Genomic DNA, 19954 nt, shown 5'->3' on the forward strand with positions numbered 1-19954 from the left:
TGTTTCATTTTTTTTTCATTCATGTGTGAATAATGTGTCTCCTCTATAATGAAATAAGTTGCGGCAATGAATATCAAATGCACTATATCAGTTGTCAATCCGAATTTTTCAGTTCTTGGTAGAAAAAAATTGAATAAAGCTAAATTCATATGAAAAATTAAAAAAAGAACAAGAGGGGATATGACATCATCAATCCCCCCCCTCACATTTATCACTCGCCCCTCCCCCCACAATTTTCTCTTGGAATGTCCTCTTGGTTAAGCCCCTTTCACAATAGGTGGTGCGACTGCTTACAACCGTTGCAATTCTGTGCAACATATATTGTGACCACGTGATCGCAAACGATCGCACGAGCAACTGTGAAAGCCCCTTAAGGTAACATAAAAAAACACACTTATTGTACTTCTGATTTTACATTGGCGCACTATTACTCTCGCTTCATAGACCCACATACACCTTCCTTCCTTTTCCCATAATTACCGTCTTCTACTTCATCCTCTCATAAATACCCATAATGCAATTGAATAACAAGCATCAGCAGGCCATATGGCATTACATTTACATCACTATATGTATTACGAAGAAAAAAAAATCATATTTAAAAAATAGTTCCGCCATATTTGAGTATGATGTCCATTTAGGCATTATTATACAACGATAAGAAGGAGCATATTCAAATGTATAAATCATAAACTACAAATTAAGCCACTTTGCAGTTGGAGCTCCACAACTGCTAAAACAGCTTGCCAACATCATTACATACATAAACATACACAATTTGACATAGCAACAAGATTTTCAATGTATAAGTGAAGAAAACTTCTCACTACATTTGGCTGCTTCTAGCCTATTACACCAAACCTTGGAATGAAACATATCTTGAAACTCTTTTTCAAATTGTTCTCAGCTTTCTATTAATACTTTATACATGTAGATGTTAATACATAACATTACACAAATATGTCTAAATGGGACACTGTTTATTCAAGATCTCACAAACCCTTTATGGATGAGGTAAACAATTGCAAATGCACGATTACCAATTACAACCATGCCAAAACTTCTATTTTCTATTCTTTTTTTTTTTGCTATTTATAACCTGGGCTGCTAGTTCATAAAAAAATATATAAATATTTCTGAAGAGAAAGCACAGGGCATTTCATTAAACAAGTGGAATGCCTCTGGCCGTCTCACCTGCATCACGCGATTCAATATAGCAGCAGTGCTGATTTTGAAAACTACTATAACTCGCACAAGATGTTCAGTGATACTTGGTTACTCTTATTTCCACGTGTTATGAACTAGACCAATACACTTATAGAGATATGTTGGCAATTCAACAAATACCCCCAACTTGCCAAAGTTCTTTGACCTTTGACCTTGATCATGTGACCTGAAACTCGCACAGGATGTTCAGTGATACTTGATTAGTCTTATGTCCAAGTTTCAAGAGTCAGCTCCATCAACTTTCAAAGTTATGATGGTAATTCAACAGATACCCCCATTATGGCTAAAGTTCATTGACCTTTGACCTTGATCATGTGACCTGAAACTTGCACAGGATGTTCAGTAATACTTGATTACTATTATGTCCAAGTTTCATGAATCAGATCCATAAACTTTCAAAGTTATGATGGTAATTCAACAGATACCCCCAATTCGGCCAAAGTTCATGTGACGTGAAACTCATGCAGGATGTTCAGTGATACTTGATTAACCTTATGTATAAGTTTCATGAACTAGGTCCATATATTTTCTAAGTTATGATGACATTTCAAAAGCTTAACCTTAGGTTAAGATTTTGATGTTGATTCCCCCAACATGGTCTAAGTTTGACCCTAAATGACCTTTGACCTTGGTCATGTGACATGAAACTCAGGCAGGATGTTCAGTAATACTTGATTAACCTTATGGCCAAGTTTCATGAACTAGGTCCATATACTTTCTAAGTTATGCTGTCATTTAAAAAACTTAACCTCAGGTTAAGATTTGGTGTTGACGCCGACGCCGCCGTCGGAAAAGCGGCGCCTATAGTCTCACTCTGCTATACAGGTGAGACAAAAACTTGCAAATAAAAATGGTGCAAAATCTGATTGACACAAACAAAAATCATTAAAAGAAATATTTTAATGAAATCACTTAAATGGCTAATCATAATCCTGTTCATGATGGAATGTTTAATTGTCTAATAACATAGTATTAAAAGTTTATGAAAGCTTGAATTTTTTTAGAGAGGAAGTTGATCTTATGGAACTAAATAAGTTGGCAGGAAACAATTGAAAACAGCTAAATCTAACGTTACTTGGAACTACAGAAATCTACTAACAATGCTTTGACTTTGGCAATCATTTCGCTTGTGGAAGGTAATTGTAGACGAAGTTTACTGCACACCGAATGAACATGCGAAACTTTCAAGGCTGAGTGGATCCAGTTATCTGCAACTGACCAACATTTGAGTGGGATCTAAGATGCTGCTCTAGATGGTGATTCAAGGCATAAGCTTTGTCGCAGAATTCACATTTGAAAGGCTTTTCACCAGTGTGGATCCTGACATGTACTGTCATGGAGTATTTAGATGAGAACCCCTTCCCGCAAACCAAACAAACGTGCGGTCTTATACCCTTGTGGCGGCGCTCGTGTATGCGCAGGTCGGTCCTCTCTGGAAACTTCTTATCACAGAACGAGCAAGAAAAGCGCATCTTGCGGTCAGCGTGTAACCTTCTGTTGTGGCTGAGCAGGGATTTTCGAGTCCGGAAAGCCCTCATGCAGGGTTCGCATCTATGCGGCCTTGCGTCCGTGTGTTCCTCTTGATGGTTCGTGGCGGCGCTCTGCGATGCGAAGCTGCGAGGACACTGGTGGCACTTGTAGCGTTTCTCCTTGTTGTGCGAGTGAAGGTGTTTCGCTAGCCGGTTCTTATAAGGGAAGACCTTGTCGCAGTGGTCACATGGGAACACAGAGACGTTTGGATGTTTGTTGCGCTTATGGCGTTCTAATCTATCTTTGCTGGCATATCTCTGGCTACAATGGGTACACTTAAAGGGTTTTTTAGAGTATTGATTTAAGCGAACTCCAAGCATATCAATCTTTGTCCCTTCATCACCCTCTCCTTCTTTTGTTTGTTGTTCACTATCATCACTATCACTTTCATCATCCTCTTCATCAGTGATTACAACATTTGGTCTGTGTTTCTTCCTCTCCTTCTTTCTTTTCTTCAAAAACTCAGCAAGTCCTTCACAGTTTGTCACATGCCGAGCTATTTTGCCTTTCGGATTTAGCTCCTTCGAACAACCCATGCACAAGAGTTTCCCTGACCCGAACGCAAAGCCATGTACGTCATCCAGATGTCGGTGAAGGCGAGAACGTGAAGTGTAGTTCTTGCCACATAAGGAACACCTGATCTCTGGTACAATGTAGCCAGATTTCTGATCACTTTCTGATGATTTAGCCAAGTTCCCGATGACCTTCTCCGATTCCGAACTGATTGTCTCCTTCAGAAATGAACCATCATCAGCTCTGTCAGAGCCATCACTTACATCATCTTCTCCTGCCATTGCTCGAATTTTCTCTCTCATTGCCTGAAGCTTCTTACATTGCTGAAGATGTTGTAACATATTATCTTCAAAGTCAAAATAATTTTGACAGCCCATGCACACAAGGTTTCCTTTCCTCCGTTCAAACCCATGTGTAACATGCATGTGGCGGGAAAGATGACCACGACTGCTGTACTCCTTGGAACACAGCGTACACTTAATCCGGACTTCATCGTGGATCTTCTTGTGTCTCAGCAGCGTAAGCGACGTCTTGAAGACATCGTGGCACACGTCACACTCAAACTCACAGGTGCTTTCGTGGAAGCGCTCGTGGACCTGCAGACGACCTTCTGTTTGAAACCGTTTGCCACAGGTGGCACAGACAAAGTCTCCCTCCTGATCGCCGGATGGAACCTTACGACCAGTTTCTTGAGATTCCTGGTGCCTTTGTTCGGGTAAAGGGTGTTTCAGTGACTCCATCAATCTGGCCTTCTTGGTCATCCTGTCCTTGAGATTGCTATTCACATTCGGTGTCTGGTTGTCCTTCATGTGACTGAACTTGATGTGGCGGAGCATGACCTTGGATCCATGGTACCTTTCCTCACACATGTGACACTTGAAACAGTCAGCCTCTAAGTAAAAAAAAAAAAAACAAAGAAGAGAATGTAGAGGAAATGCACATGGAAAAGGGCTGGTAAAGAAATAAAGATTGTATGAGGGAGTGAGATTGAGAGAGCAAGGCTTGTATTATTCCATGGCCACAGAAAGCTATGGCCTAGGATGCTGTATTGACTAGCGTTGAGACCCCATTCATCAGCCTTGGCGATTTGTTGTGCCCTTTTGATATTTTTGTCTTCTGATTTGTGCGGTTATAATAGAAAGGAGACCGATGGAAAAGTGACCTTACCGTAAAAATGTTGAAATTGAAGGTCAGGAGGGAGAGAAAGAGAGAGAGAGTGAGAGAGAGAAAGAGATAAAAAGAAAGAGAAAGATATGAATAGAACAGCAAAACAGCAAGGATCTTTACCTTCAAATATATGACTGAAAACACAATTTGTATCGATATTGTACACAAAATTACCTTTTTTGGTGCAACATACATACCGTACAAAAGTATGTGCATACATCTACGCAACAATGTACCCGGGTGTCATAAAGTTGGTCTTAAAAGATGGAGGACACATTGTGAAAATATTGCGCCAAATGTTCAAGGAGAAAGGGTGATATATACAAAAGTCTTTGGAAGACACTTTTCTCCATCGGCCTCATCAACTCTAACCCTGTAATATTTGAAATTCTGCACGGTCGGCAGAGCTAAGATGAACTCCCTCGTCGAGAAACCAACGGATGTGACTCACCTTTATTGAACCCCAGATCGTCCAGTTTTATTTTGCATCCTATCTTCTCCCTGTATTCATCCGAATAGAAGACCTTGAGTTCTGTACCGGGTTGGATGTTGTCTATCGCTCTGTAGTAGATATCTCCGTAATGCTGGAAGGCCTCGAGGTTCTGCTCAGCTGTGGTCCTTGCTGGACTGATGTGGTATAACCAATTGTTATGGGTGATGTTACTGCCATCAAGGTAGAACAACACGTTTCCTTGAAAACATAGCTGGAAAATCACGAAAAAGATGTAGAAATGTCTGATACAAAGGAAACATGTCATAAGTGTCATTAAGAGTGCGCTTTGCCATTTTTCGTGAAGTCAGCTGCAATGTGCAATGGTAGAGACAAAGATATTGTGGGCTCTACAGAAGAAAACCTCAACCGTAATCCTTGTTTTTAAGCCCATATTTACTCACCTTTTTTATACATGCATATATAAATGTGTGAAATTATACATGTACAACAGCTTTGGCAACTCTTTTATTTCAATATTTTGTGAAAGAAATGGATGAAGAGAACAATGGTAGGCGTAGCTTAAATCAAGGTTCCCCAGAGCTATCTACCCTTTGGAAAAATTGGTGATGCCGAAAAAATGTCTCTGCCGGGAATCGAACCCGGGCCCCCAGCTTTGAACGCCGGTGCCTTAACCACTAGACCAAAGAGACGGGTAAGTGGCTAAGGCGACCCCGATCCGATTGACCGTCAGATAGACAGATTTCGACACTATATCAATTATAATTTCCTTTGTCGGGTGTAGGTAAATATTATTCTTTATCACAATATATAAAGCTCAAATTATTTGTACTCATCTTAACTGTAAAAGCTAATTTTATGGGGATGTTTCATCATACTAAATAGGTTCATTATTGCGGATTGAAATAATCGCTAGAGGGTATTCATTTGTCTCGCAATCTACTATGGTCAACGAGGAAATTCGTGATCACTCTCGCAAAAAGTGTTCACTGGCTTTCTAGGCAATTCGTGATCACTCTCGCAAAAAGTGTTCACTAGCTTACAAGTTCACAAGCTTTCGAGTGCCGCTGCAACTCTTTATCAAGTGACGAAAATTATCTGATGACGTACTCTATTTATACTAATCTCCAGGACCGTACGCACGAACGCGAGAACAATAGGTGGGCATTGATCCGTTGCGTCGGTATGCGGTGCGGCCGGTAATCCGTATATGCAAATAAGCCGGGGGTATATGCAAATACGCCGTGGGTCGGCGATATGCAAATTAGACAAAATTGGCGGGCTCGCTAGTTTCCCGTGGGCGGGGGCTGACTAGCTGAGCGGTCCCTCGTTCGGGGCCGGGAACGATCGGGTCGGCGTGCACTGCCAGGCAAGGGGGTATTGTGCTGTCTGATGGTTCGCATCCAGAAGTCGGGGATGTCGATCCCGCTGTCTCTGTTGAAGTTGTTAGGACAAAGACGTATACTAATAGCCTCCTTAATCCTGCGTGTATACCAATGTCTCTCTTTGGCAATGCAATGTACACCCTCCCAATCTGGGTGGTGTTGTTTCTCCCAAGCATGTTCTGCCACCGCGGATGTGTCGGTTCGCTGTAACCGAACATCGCGCTTGTGTTCAGAAATGCGTTCAACTATCGGTCGGGCTGTTTCTCCGATGTAAGACCCGTCACATCCCTGGCAAGGAATGTTGTATACTACGCCATCACGTCTGTGATCAGGGATAGGGTCTTTGGGGTGTACAAGCTGTTTGTGTAAGGTGGTGTCCGAGCGGAAAACCGTTCGGTTTCATCATGTTCGCGGCCTGTTCACGAGCTTGAGATTGCCAACACCAACAGCGAACTTCAAATCATTCAAATCATTTTCCCAATCCCTGGGGGTTGGTGTTGGTGAATGGGGAAATTGCACGTAGAAGATTGTCAACATCGGCCACAGTGCTGGGTTAAGCAGACGACATTCAACACCAGCCTACAACACGAACTGCCGGAAATATGTCATATTTTTCCGAGGTCAATCCCAACACCAGCCTGATTTCAAGTACGGTGTTGTCACCACCAACACCAGATTTCAACACCAAATTATACTTGAAATCACCCACTGAGTGATTTCAAACTTGTCCGGTGTTGATGTTGGCATTGGTAGCACAATTTGGATTGTGTTTCCTATTAACTCCAAAACCTACTCTGAGTTTACACTAATGATCCAGATCACAAATTTGACAACTCAACATCTAGTGAGCGACTTTTAAAGGACAAGTCCACCCCAACAAAAATTTGGTTTGAATAAAAAGAAAAAACATCCAACAAGCATAACACTGAAAATTTCATCAAAATCGGATGTAAAATAAGAAAGTTATGATATATTTAAGTTTCTCTTACTTTCACAAAACAGTTATATGCACATCCTGGTCGGTATGCAAATGAGGAGACTGATGACGTCGTCCACTCACTATTTCTTTTGTATTTTATTACATGAAATATTCAAATTTTCTCCTCATTGTAAACTGAAACAATGATTAATTCCTTCCTGAACATGTGGAATTAGCATTCTTGAATACTATATGGTTTAGTCAAGTTTGTCCTCATTGTCATATCTGTAAAATATGAAATATTGTATAATTCAAACAATAAAAAAAAAATAGTGAGTGATGGACATCGACTGACTCATTTGCATGCCACTGAGTTGTACATATCACTATTTTGTGAAAAATAGCGAAACTTTAAAATACCATAACTTTCTTATTTTACATCCGATTTTGATGAAATTTTCAGCATTATGCTAGTTTGATTTTTCTCTATTTATTCAAATCAACATTTTTTCTGGGGTGGACTTGACCTTTAAGGATAATCAAGTAAAAATTGACCTAACACCAACACCAAAAGCTCAACACCGAACCTGAAACCACCCATCCATTCCTGCATTCACGTACCTCCCAAGTTGAGCCTATGTCTTGACCGTCCTCCTCGTCTAGCAGTGACCCGTTAAAAGGACCAAACCACTGAGATCTCTGGATGAATCGGTCAACCACAACTCCTTTGATGGCGCTTCCGTCCTTGTCTTTGAACTGGTATCTGAACCCCTGAGGAAGGTTTGCATGCTGCTTCTAAAATAGATATACAGGGTGGTAGACAAAGAAATCAAGGTTACGGAAAACTTTCAAAGAAAACCTACATTTCTCACATCAATACTTTCTAGGATACTTTAAAACAGATATGTAACAATTATCAAGTGCATTATGCATTTGCGACACTAACGGAACCAGAAAGAGGCACATCTAGCCCATGCCCACCCCCCTCCCTTTTTGAGAGACACAAATGTCATGCATACACAAGTGAGGACCTTTTTTTAACTTTTATTTTTTTAAAGCAGATAAGAACCAATAGCGCCAGCTCGAGTCCTCAACTACTCATACCTGGCCAGTTTCCTGACCCATAATGCTAGTGTAGTCTAGTAATATAGACCCACTTGAATGATAACATGCTAATTAACTGCTCTGTACATTCATACCGCACTAATTATGCTACCAAGTAGCAAAACAATTACTTTTCTTCTCAAAACATTTTAGTTTCTCTATACAAATACAATTATAGGTCAATTTATTCTCTGTAGTATTAGTAGATATCTGAAAACGTATATTCTAAGACTATGCATTTATAACACACAGTCAATAAGAGACCACACGCAGTCCACTCCCCCTTTAAACAAATTTGTCCTGGAAGAAAATGACTTCCATTTTGTAGTGAAAACTTTTTTTTTGCTTCTCAAAATTTTCCCTGTACAAAATGCCTTCCCTTTTGGAAAATCCTGGATTCGCCCCTGATGTACTGAATCAGTATCAAAGAAAAGTTTCAAATAGTTACAATGTCAAAGAAATTTTTAAAGAAAACCTAAATGCCAAATAAAATATCATTACAATCTAGAAAAAAATTATTACAGATGGCAAAGGATCTTACAAGCATGAAATAATTTCACTTTGAAAATTTGGTGCATTTTACATCTAAAGAGAGGAAATTTAAATTTCAACTAAAAAATAAAAATAAATGAATTTCTTTGAAACCATGTCTTATGCAAATTAACCCAATTTAAAATTGGGTGGTTTGCAGACTAAGGGAGGAGTCAATCCAACGATCCTTCCGGTGTCAGCCATGATAGGTCCTGTCAATGCAAATTATTGTACACTTGTAAGGTTTTCCCCCAATGAAATTGCTTGGTATTTCATTATCAATTTGTGCTGAGATAGATATACATCTAATTTTCAAATTATGCTGAGATATATGCACATATTTATCTATTTTTGTTATGATTTTCCTCAAAATAGGTGCACTGATGCCAAACATCATGGATAAATTCCGGTCTTGATACCTTTCCAGTCTTGTCAACCTTGTGACTAGTAGACCTCTGATTGTTTCCTCCGACGTTCACCGTCGTAGCCGACTTCTCAGCCAAAGGGGGTCGGCTGAGTGTGGTTGACCGAGTTGCGGTAGCAGCGGCCTGAGTGGACATTGTGGTCGAGGTTGACAAGAGTTGTTCTTGAGGTTGTGGAGCAGGAGGTTCAGGCCGACGGGAAGAAGCGTCGATATCTGTCGATGAAATGACAAGGTACATGGTAATAGCTTCATTAGAACTCAATTCCAACTGAGTCATGACAGGGCTTCAATTAACCCAACACCAAGTTCATGGCCTTGGATCGATTGACCTCAATGTCCCCCCAAGTTGGCCTTGGGCATGATTTTGAGTGATTTCCCCTTGCTGCGGTAACATAGAAATGTGCACTAAATTGAATTGACCTTGCCCTTGATAAGAATTTACAGCCTGCATTGCATTCATTTTGGTCCAGATATGATGTTGATAAGGAAAGCTATCTTTCCTAAAGCTAATGTCGAGGGACTGGCTCTCCAAATCCGGACCACAGTGCCATTCCCCTCAGCTCAACTAAGGGGGCTGGCACTGGGATAGGGAGTTGGGAGTCATTTCATCTATGTTAGCTCTAGGAAAGAAAGCTTCCCTCCATCAACATACAATCTGGTGGGCTTTTCACAAAGAATGAATAGTGATTTAGAGTTATGCTTATGCACAGTAACACATAATTCGATTGCTAGATATGCCGCATGATCTGACCAATGCGGTGATGTGTTACACATGTATACCGGACACTTAAATCTTTGTGAAATATCTCCCTGGACTACATATATCTTTAGCTACATCTGAGCCGTTCAATGTGATATAATTGCATTTGTATTACAGCTGAATGGACATCATGTTATTGCGCCATCATTGATGCCACTGCCTTGCTGCTTACATGCATAGACGATCTGTAGCTGGCACTCTTTAACAACTCTGTTTTCACGCATATCACTATATCCTCTTGAGGAAGGGCCAGGGTAGGAATTAATTTTTTTTTTTTAGGGGCTACTTTTTTTTTTTACATTGGGGCTACCACTGAATATCTTGGGGCTATTTTCTAATTCATGGGGCTACTTTTTTTAATCGCATATCAGCAATTACCTTTTGACATTCCGAGACTCACTGTGACGCCTAAAAGCTCAGAACATTTTTAACTGTAATTACTGTATACATGTTAAGTTTGCATTTCGGTTGAGGATTTGTTCAAATAGACTCAAAGATCACATACTATATATGATATTAAAGAAAGGTGTTCACCATATATGAATGTCCAGGCTTGTTTATTCTTTAGTTTTGTCTCAACTTTGAATAGTGATATCAGCCCTGAGTGATATAGTGATGAGCAGTTGATTGAGTAACATATCCAGCCGAGCAGATCAATGATGCTGTTAAGGCACACCCAATCAAGCTGCAGCGCTGCACCAAATTCATAATTCCATGATGATGATTTCCATCAATGCTGCCAATGTTTAACCATTGGCGCTGTCACAATCACCAGCTGATCGCATACAATTCTGTGCATGCCTAGTACACATAATATACCGTACGATGCATGTGGTCTCGTTACCAGCTGTGCAGTCTAATCGTGCACGCGTACATGTACATAAGCCATGCGGCAAGTGCGTCAACAATTCTAAAAACCCCGTGCTAAAGACTATGCGTACTCCGCATCCCATATTGCATTGCGCGTTTATTTACAATTGCGAAGCTTCCGGTGTTACGGAAGGCTCGGATATTGCATCGACCGTTCAACTTAAAGCTGGCAAGGGCGATATAAAAGATGCGCTTGCTCCGCCGCCGGAGAACGTAATTATGTGAAGTATTTTTTACATTGTCGATGGTATTTTATTGGGGCGATTCTGAAATGAATAGTCGCCCCAAAGCATTGGGTTTTGAGAATTTTTAGGGGCGATTTGGGCTGTCATGGGGGCGAAATCGCCCGTCGCCCCCGTGTAATTCTGACGCTGGGAAGGGCGCTCTCATATCATGATGTCATATGGTCTATTAGAAAACCAATTGATCATGTGCTCACCTTCTTGTATCACTGCCGAGAATAGGTTGTCCACGCCCTGCGGAGGGCCTCTAACCACATGAACTCGATGTGACATCGATGGAACACCCTGCTGCAACAGACCCCCTTCGGTTCCACCTTCTCCTCCAAGGACATGCGCAAAACTAGGCAGACTCCCATGGTTCAGCAAGGGTAATGGCTGCCCTCCTTGAGGCTGCTGCAGTTGCTGTAGGTGAGAACTGCCACTGCCAGAAGGTGCGGTTGTTGCTTGCAAGTGGTGGGGTTGCAGGAAAGAACCTTGTTGCTGCAAGACGGGATGAAGTTGTAAAAGGATTGTAAGTGGTTAGCCAAAAAAAATCTTGAAATTACTAATGAGGTGAAGGAGCGAAGCAACTCGATCCCAGTGGAACGAGGGTAGGGGAGAACAGCTACCCCCCCCCCCCCATCAGTGTGGAATTTGTTGCTAAGGGGTAAAATTGTGCAATCTGGCACATACTTTGATACATGTATATACATGTATGTATTAAGGCATTATGAAGAGATAAATTTATAAAAGAGAAAAACAATTAATTAAGCTGTCACTCTGCATGTACATGTAGTTAAAGAAAAAAATCAACATAGCAGGTGAACAAATTATTAATTATGGTTGTGGAAACTCATTAATGACTTTGAAATGTTTTTTCAAACCTTTTGGTCATCAACCCTTTGTGCATCAATATTTCTTTTAAGGTAAACCTGGACGAGATATTATTAAAAAGGGTTTCTAGACATTTTGTTTATGTCTATTTTCAATTTTCAGAGTGCGATTACTTTTAGGCTTGCGGTATGGTGGTGCATCATCGCGCCCAAAAAAATTCAAGAATTCCAGAAAAATCTGGATAACAACTTACATCCCTGAGTTGCAAGTGCTGCGGGAACGAGTGGCTCATATGTTGTGAGTGGTGAGAAACAGAAGCTGTGCTATGAGGCTGCTGAGACTGCTGATTTGGGCCATCATAGTTCAGGTAGTTCATCCCGATAGCCTTCTGAATCCAAAGACACAAAACTCAGCAAAGGTTGAATAACCTGTTTGAAAAAGCAGTAAACAGCCATGACATTGAAGATTGTGATTTTTCACACTCTAATGATCTTAGGTTTAGTGCAGAAAATAGGTGGAAACACACATTTTCTGATATCTAGACTTGCACTAATTGCACATTAATTTGATACAGGTTTCTTTTTTACGCAAATAGCAAGAGTAAGTTACTACTGATAAATGTGTACAAATTGAATGGTCAAATGCTATTGCAAATGCCTACCGGTATCCTAGATGGATAACTCCAATACAATACCATTTTACAGGCCTACATACATTTTCATATTTATCAACTCTAATAAATCTTTTAATCCAGCCTACTCCATCCAAAAAGTTAGAGCAAAAATAAGACAGGTCAGGGCAGCCAACATCGTTCATGTGTCTTTGGCAATACAATCGTTAATAATCGAGGAGAGGGGGGTAGAGGTACTTTGTGGTCTAAGGTAAAATGTAAAGTACTAAGTGACTTTCAGCCACTGTCCAGTATTCAGTCAGTCAAACTTTTAGTTTCAATTTTGTAAAAACAGTTACATGCACATCATCATGAATATTCATTAAGTGGGATGATGATGTCATATTCCCCACTTTCCTTGTTCTTATGTTACTACATAAAATCATAATTGTTTCATTTTTTAAAAATGATGTCTCCATTATTATGATGAAATAAGTTGCAGCAATAAATAACTAATGCTATTAATCAGTTGTCAATCCAATTGTCTTAGTTCTTGGTAGAATTTTTTTTTGTTGTTGAATAGACCTAATTTCATATACCGGTAATAAAATACAATAGAACAAGTGGAGATATGACATCATCAGCCCATCTATTGAATATTCATAAAGACATGCCTAGAACTGTTTCACCGGAATAATGCAAATCTTTGAAATTCAAAAAAATTGTTATTTGTTTTCCAAATTTGATCAAATTTTCAGCATTTTGCTCTGTGAATTTTACTCTACTAGTATTAATTGAAATATAAATATCTCTAGCCTGGACCAACTCTTTAATAATTTTCCTAGCATTTGAGCCAAGAACTTATAAAGCTTTCTTCCCTGATTCTTCTGTTCATTTTTCTTTCTTTCCTCCTTTTAAAATTTTCTTCCTTCATTCTCTCTTTACTTAAACTTTTCTTTGCTTCCTTCTCCCTTCATCTCCTTTTCGTTCATTCTCTCCATTATCTTCTTTTTCATTCTCTCCTCCTTTCATTCCTTCCTCCCTCTCTTTCATCCTTTCCTTCCTTCTAATTTGTTCCCCTTTATTTTTTCTTTCCCTTCCTTCCTCTCTTCATGTTTTTCTTTCTTTGTTTCTTTCAAAGAATGAAGAAAACATTTTCTTTCCTTCATTCACTCTTTCTTTCTTCCGCCTTACTCACTTTCTTTTTTGCTTTCTCTCCTTTATTTTGTTTCTTTCACACATCTTCCCTTCCTTCCTTCCTTTCTTTTTCTTTCATTCTTTATTCATTTCAAAGAATGACGGAAACCCTTTTTCTTTCTTGTATTCTTTCTTTCATCCATCTTTTATTCTAACATTCTTTTATTTTTTATATTTTTTCCTTTATTTTATTTACTTCATTTCCCCCTTCACTGTCTTTCTTTCCTCTCAATTCATCCATTTTTTTTCCTCATTTCTTTCTCTCGATCCTTCATTCTTTCGTTCACCCTCCCTTCCTTTTCTTTATATATATTTTTTTACAAGTCTAGCATTGTGTAGCATTCTTTGTTGAATTTTTTTTTTAGACCTGGCTCGGTCGATCCGCTCGTGTAGATGTAGTGTGCTTTGTCGATTGTCACGTATTTCAATTTGTGAAATCTGGTCACCCTGCATGGCGTCATATTGACGTACAGAGCCGAACATGCCGAAGCCGAGGGGATGCCACGGCCGGCATGGCCGGAGCCAGAAGATGAAGTCTCTCAGCTCAGCAGAGCATATCCCTGACACTGACAGAAATAGACATGATCGCATGTCATAAGATGGTCGAATTTCGCAAACAGGGTAAAAATTGTCAAAAAAGTTATTTTTTTTATGAAATAGGTATTACAATTCTTCAAATAAAGATGGAGGATTTTATAAATGACTTCTTAAACCACTCTTGAGAAAGTAAATACTTTGGGAAGGCATTTCATTGATCTGAAATGTGATTTTTTTCCCCAACATTTTGGCAAATATAGGGAAGGACTTTTCTCACACTTTTTTTCCAGATATAATTTTTGCCGTTTTCTTTTTTTTTTTCCTTTCATTTTTTTTTGACAGTGGTTAAACCATTTATACCCCTTCCCATTGAATATGCCTGATTAAAAAATATGTTTCTACTGAAAATAAAATAATACAAACTAAAGGATATAAGAATAAAAATGTGCCATTCCCAACTTGAAAAGTAAGTGAAAATTATTTGCTTGGCTTTTAATTATATTCCAGTCAGAATAGACTATTGCCACAGCTGTTAAAAAATGTATGTAATGGCTTCTTAATTTTCCCCTTTTCCCCATTTTTTTATTAACTTTGTTTTATTAATTTTTTTTCATTTTCTTTTCTTTTTTCTCTCTAATTTTTCTTTTCTTTTTTTCCCTGTTCTTTGTTTTTTCTTTCTTCATTTTCTTTCTTTTGTTTTATTTCACTAATTTCTTTTATTTTTGTTTTCTTTTTGTAATATACTTTTTGAAAATTATTTTCGTTTGTTTCCCACTTTTATGCATTGTTCTAATTTTGCAGCATATTTTTCTGTGATTTTCTCCTTCTACAATATGCTGCAAAAGAGAAAACAGAAATAAACTGGATTTGGGGCATGCATATTCTAGGTTTTAGGATTCAAAGAGAAAGGAAGGAAAAACCATTGTTTTGTACATGTACATCTATCTGAATTTGCTAGGCACTATTTATTTACTTTACCATTATCTCTATACAGAGATTAAAAAAAAAGTCCTCACAACCTGCGAACAACAATTAATTTATTCTCTTTCAATCATTTCATTTTTACAACGATAGAAACATTTATCAATTAGCAAAGTAAAATAACAGCAAACAAGGTTTACATGTATAAAGTAAAAGTAACATAGTGGTAGTGGCTGCAGAATTAATATTTCAGAAGTTTGTTTTATTCATTTTTAATGTTTTTCTTTATATTTTTCGGGCCACCAAACTTTAATATCGGGCCAGCAAAAAAAAAAATTTGATGGTTTTGGTGGCCCGAACGGGCCACCACCAAAAAAAGTTAATGTGGAGCCTTGGTTATAGGTATAGTGAGTGATTGTATTACCGACCGGCCTTGTATTACCGAACGCGCGCATCGTACGCATCAGAAAATAATTTCATACGCTCAATTCTTTGCAACATCCTTCCAAAGGGAACTTGAATAGAAAGATGATGAAAAATGGTCAAAAACACATTTTCAAAGTCTTAATATTCTAAAAATAATCAAATATGGTAAAAACAGCTATTAAATAGTAATCAGTGATTTTGTTGTTTTCTCAACTTTTCCCATAAAAAAACACACGTTCGGTAATACGATACCTTTTTCAAGTGACCAAAATATTTCACATGCGGAGAGGGGTCTGATTGTCCGAACTGGAAGCTAATAAATATCGTCAAAAGGAAAAACGATTTCGTCAAATTTCTTATAATTTTACATATTTATATTTTGTAGGTAATTGTGTATTTATATGGCAACTTCACCAGCTCTAACAACTCTTAGGAAGTGTCTACATTTTTCAACTGTTACCAGCGATCTCCGACCTTAACGGAGGAAGGATACAAGAGAGAGAGAGGTTAAAGTTTGGTGAATTTTATGAGAATAATGTTTTTGATATGATTGAATTCATGAAAAGTGTTCGGTAATACGATCCATTATAAAATAGCTGTATTATTTCAAGCATCGCGATTGGTCAATACGCGTCACATGACATCCAACTTTTTTGTGCACTGCACGGTAGTGCAAAAGGTGTGCAACAAAAATTGACATTGCACGCTCAAGCAAACCAGTGCGGTAGAAGTAATGTTGTAAATCGGATCAAAAATCAGATCGAAAATCGGATCGGCAGTTAAGCTTCTAAAATCGAAATCGAATCGAAAATCGAATCGGCGATGTTTAAAAACAAAGGAATACATCAAAATGTTGTTCGCGGTCGCGCGCATCTTCCTGACAATGCATTGGAATGGAAGTCGCCAACATGCGCGATCGTTTGGAACATGTTTTAAAGCCAGGGGTTTTGAGGTGTTATAGCTTTAAAATAAACCAAGTGATTTTTATTAGAAAGATAAACGAAAGACGCATCTTCCGAGCAAAGGCGCAAAGGAAAATAAAATGAAAATATTTCTCATAGATCACAGGTTAATGAACGATCGGCGGGACATCTTTTAGAAGTATTTTTAGGTGCTAGCGATTTAGAATTATTGGAATGATCTCTTACGACGCATCATCTTAAAGTCGCAAGTGCAATTAAAATGAAGTAGAAGACGCAAGCACGCACGATGATTTGAAATATGTTATTAAAATGTTTTGGGTAGCTAGCGTTTTCAAATCAATTTGAAGTTCACGGCGGGGTCCGCTATCACCACGAGGTTGAAGAGAAGATTTATATCATTATAAAGGGGGTAAGAGAGTAGCGCAGTGAGCTCCGTCAATAGTACAGTCTTTAAAAGTTTATGGCGGGGTCCGCTATCACCACGAGGTTGAAGAGAAGATTTATATAATTATAAACGATGTAAGAGAGTAACGCAATGAGCTCCGTCAGTAGCACGATCTTTAAAAGTTCACGGCGGGGTCCGCTATCACCACGAGGTTGAAAATAAAATGTATATCATCATAAATGATGTAAGACAGTAACGCAATAAGCTCCGTCAATAGTACAGTCTTTAAAAGTTTATGGCGGGGTCCGCTATCACCACGAGGTTGAAGAGAAGATTTATATCATTATAAAGGGGGTAAGAGAGTAACGCAATAAGCTCCGTCAGTAGCACGATCTTTCAAAGTTCACGGCGGCTTCCGCTATCACCACGAGGTTGAAAATAAAATTAATATCATCATAAACGATGTAAGAGAGCAACGCAATAAGCTCCGTCAATAGTACAGTCTTTAAAAGTTTATGGCGGGGTCCGCTATCACCACGAGGTTGAAGAGAAGATTTATATCATTATAAACGATGTAAGAGAGTAACGCAATGAGCTCCGTCAGTAGCACGATCTTTAAAAGTTCACGGCGGGGTCCGCTATCACCACGAGGTTGAAAATAAAATGTATATCATCATAAATGATGTAAGACAGTAACGCAATAAGCTCCGTCAATAGTACAGTCTTTAAAAGTTTATGGCGGGGTCCGCTATCACCACGAGGTTGAAGAGAAGATTTATATCATTATAAAGGGGGTAAGAGAGTAACGCAATAAGCTCCGTCAGTAGCACGATCTTTAAAAGTTCACGGCGGGGTCCGCAATCACCACGAGGTTGAAAATAAAATGTAAATCATCATAAACGATGTAAGAGAGTAACGCAATAAGCTCCGTCAGTAGCACGATCTTTAAAAGTTCACGGCGGGGTCCGCTATCACCACGAGGTTGAAAATAAAATGTATATCATCATAAATGATGTAAGACAGTAACGCAATAAGCTCCGTCAATAGTACAGTCTTTAAAAGTTTATGGCGGGGTCCGCTATCACCACGAGGTTGAAGAGAAGATTTATATCATTATAAAGGGGGTAAGAGAGTAGCGCAGTGAGCTCCGTCGGTAATACGACCTTTCGAAGTTCACGGCGGCATCCGCTATCACCACGAGGTTGAAAATAAAATGTATATAATCATAAACGATGTAAGAGAGTAACGCAGTGAGCTCCATCGGTAATACGACCTTTCAAAGTTCACGGCGGCATCCGCTATCACCATGAGTTGGAAGAGAAGCGGAAGAGAAGATATCTATCATCTTAAACATCGCCATAGATAATACCGCGTCTTTCTCCCTGAATAATGCGTCCTCTAAATAGCTAGCACCTCAAAAACAATCACGCACTGTAACCAGATCTACGCCGATTTTTTATTTTCGATTTTTTCCTTCAAGGGGCATGATCGAAGATCGGCAAGTGATTGCCGATTGTGGTGAAATCGAATGGAATCGGTTGCCGATTGCAAAATCGGTTACAAGCTTAGGTAGAAGTCCAACAAAACTGTACTGTAACTTTAAAAAAAATTGTTTCTGTGTTGCTATTTTATAAAACAAATAATGCACTTGCTCTGTCGTGCGTAAAAGTAAATGCAGAGAAAGCTCGGTTTCTTCAGATGGAGCACACTGGGCACTCGCCGCAAGCGGCTCGTGCACAGTGCGACACCTAGGTCTATCTAAAGAAACCTCGCGTGCTCTGCATTTCCACTAACGCACTCGGCTGCATGCATTATTTGTATACTAGGCACTACCATACTTGGCTGAGCCTGAGGCCTACGGCTACGCTGAGCCTTTTCTGTGGTCGTCGACTAACCTCGCACTTAGGCGTATGCTTGCATGCTTTAAATAGCGACTCAGCTTATGTGCAATTCGGTAACATCCATCACAAAAACATGATGATTCGTACTCGCTTACGTGCATTAAAATTTGGATGTGTCACCAGGTGGGTTGGTACGGTACCGTAAAACATCCGCCTGAAAAAAAAAATGCGTGAAATGCAAACATTAAACTTGCCTTTTAATTCACCAAATCTTCAATCTTCGAATATAGAATAGCTCTCGAGCTCTCCAAGGTCCAAGTACCGTAAAAAATACCGTAATTGCGGTCAGCAAAAAGCTAAGGAAGGCAAGCAAGGCCAAAAAAGACGGTTGATCATGCGCCCTCTTCCTTTTGTCTGGCTTGCTTTGTGCGGCTGCGGTGCGTGCGCGCCGGCGCGGCCGCCGCGGCCGGAGAAATTTCCTCAAATTTCGAGGAATTCTACTACGCTGAGCCAAGACTAATTCTAGCCAAAATTATCGAAATTTCAACAAGGCCAAGCACTTAAAAGGATCAACCAGTGGTTGCAGCTACCACAGGTTTTTTAGGTATGTACAATATACACCAGTCGGTGGACTGTACCGTACTTTATAAGAAGAAGAAAAAGAAGAAGTCGTTCAATAACAACAGTGACTCGGGTACAAACGGTGACGCGTGCGTTCACGAGTGCATGTAATTCTTTATGCATACACATACCAATGGGGGAGTCAAAATTCTGTGACTTACTCGTTCAATTTGTGCAAGAGCAATATCCCTTGGTATACTGTGCAAGGGTAAAGCGAACATAGCATAGCCATAGGACAGGAGGTGGCTAGATCAGAGTAGGGTGTCTGGACGATCAAACAATAGTCTCACTCTCAGTCTCAGCGATAGCTGCGGGAGTCTCTGCCCATACCGTACGGTACTTCTTGGCAAGTTCTTCTTTGTTGTTCTTCCGGCTATCTGCAGGTTGGTTGTTGTGTTGAAGTAATTTCTCTAACTCTAAGACTAAGGCTATTCAATAGTATTAAAGCGAATGATGAATTTTAATACCTAATAATACACGCACGTCAATGCGCGTCGCGTACTAAAGCGAAAATGGCACACACTTTTTTAATACAAGGTCCCCTTTGAAAGCTCAGA

At 39.4% G+C, this 19954-nt stretch overlaps 1 protein-coding gene across 1 annotated transcript; it reads right to left on the reverse strand.

Annotated features, from left to right (window-relative positions):
* Positions 1-551: 551 nt before the first annotated feature.
* LOC129266166 (zinc finger protein 888-like) lies at positions 552-19210 on the reverse strand. Its single transcript, XM_054904010.2, has 7 exons — positions 19031-19210; positions 12190-12364; positions 11321-11603; positions 9247-9464; positions 7814-7987; positions 4889-5141; positions 552-4162 (listed from the first exon to the last, which is right to left on the reverse strand). Exons 2-7 carry the CDS (start codon positions 12310-12312, stop codon positions 2412-2414), a joined length of 2802 nt encoding a protein of 933 aa, XP_054759985.2. The 5' UTR covers positions 12313-12364; positions 19031-19210; the 3' UTR covers positions 552-2411.
* Between the last annotated feature and the right edge of the window lie 744 nt (positions 19211-19954).

The sequence above is a fragment of the Lytechinus pictus genome, chromosome 8 (assembly GCF_037042905.1).
Source record: "Lytechinus pictus isolate F3 Inbred chromosome 8, Lp3.0, whole genome shotgun sequence".
Lineage (NCBI taxonomy): Eukaryota > Metazoa > Echinodermata > Echinoidea > Temnopleuroida > Toxopneustidae > Lytechinus > Lytechinus pictus.

Coding starts and splice junctions, on each gene's coding strand:
- LOC129266166 (XM_054904010.2), bottom strand. CDS start 12,312: ATGAACTACCTGAACTATGATGGCCCAAATCAGCAGTCTCAGCAGCCT. Junction 5,142..7,813: donor ACATAGGCTCAACTTGGGAG/GTACGTGAATGC, acceptor GTGATTTTCCAG/CTATGTTTTCAAGGAAACGT. Junction 4,163..4,888: donor CGATCTGGGGTTCAATAAAG/GTGAGTCACATC, acceptor TTTTTTACTTAG/AGGCTGACTGTTTCAAGTGT.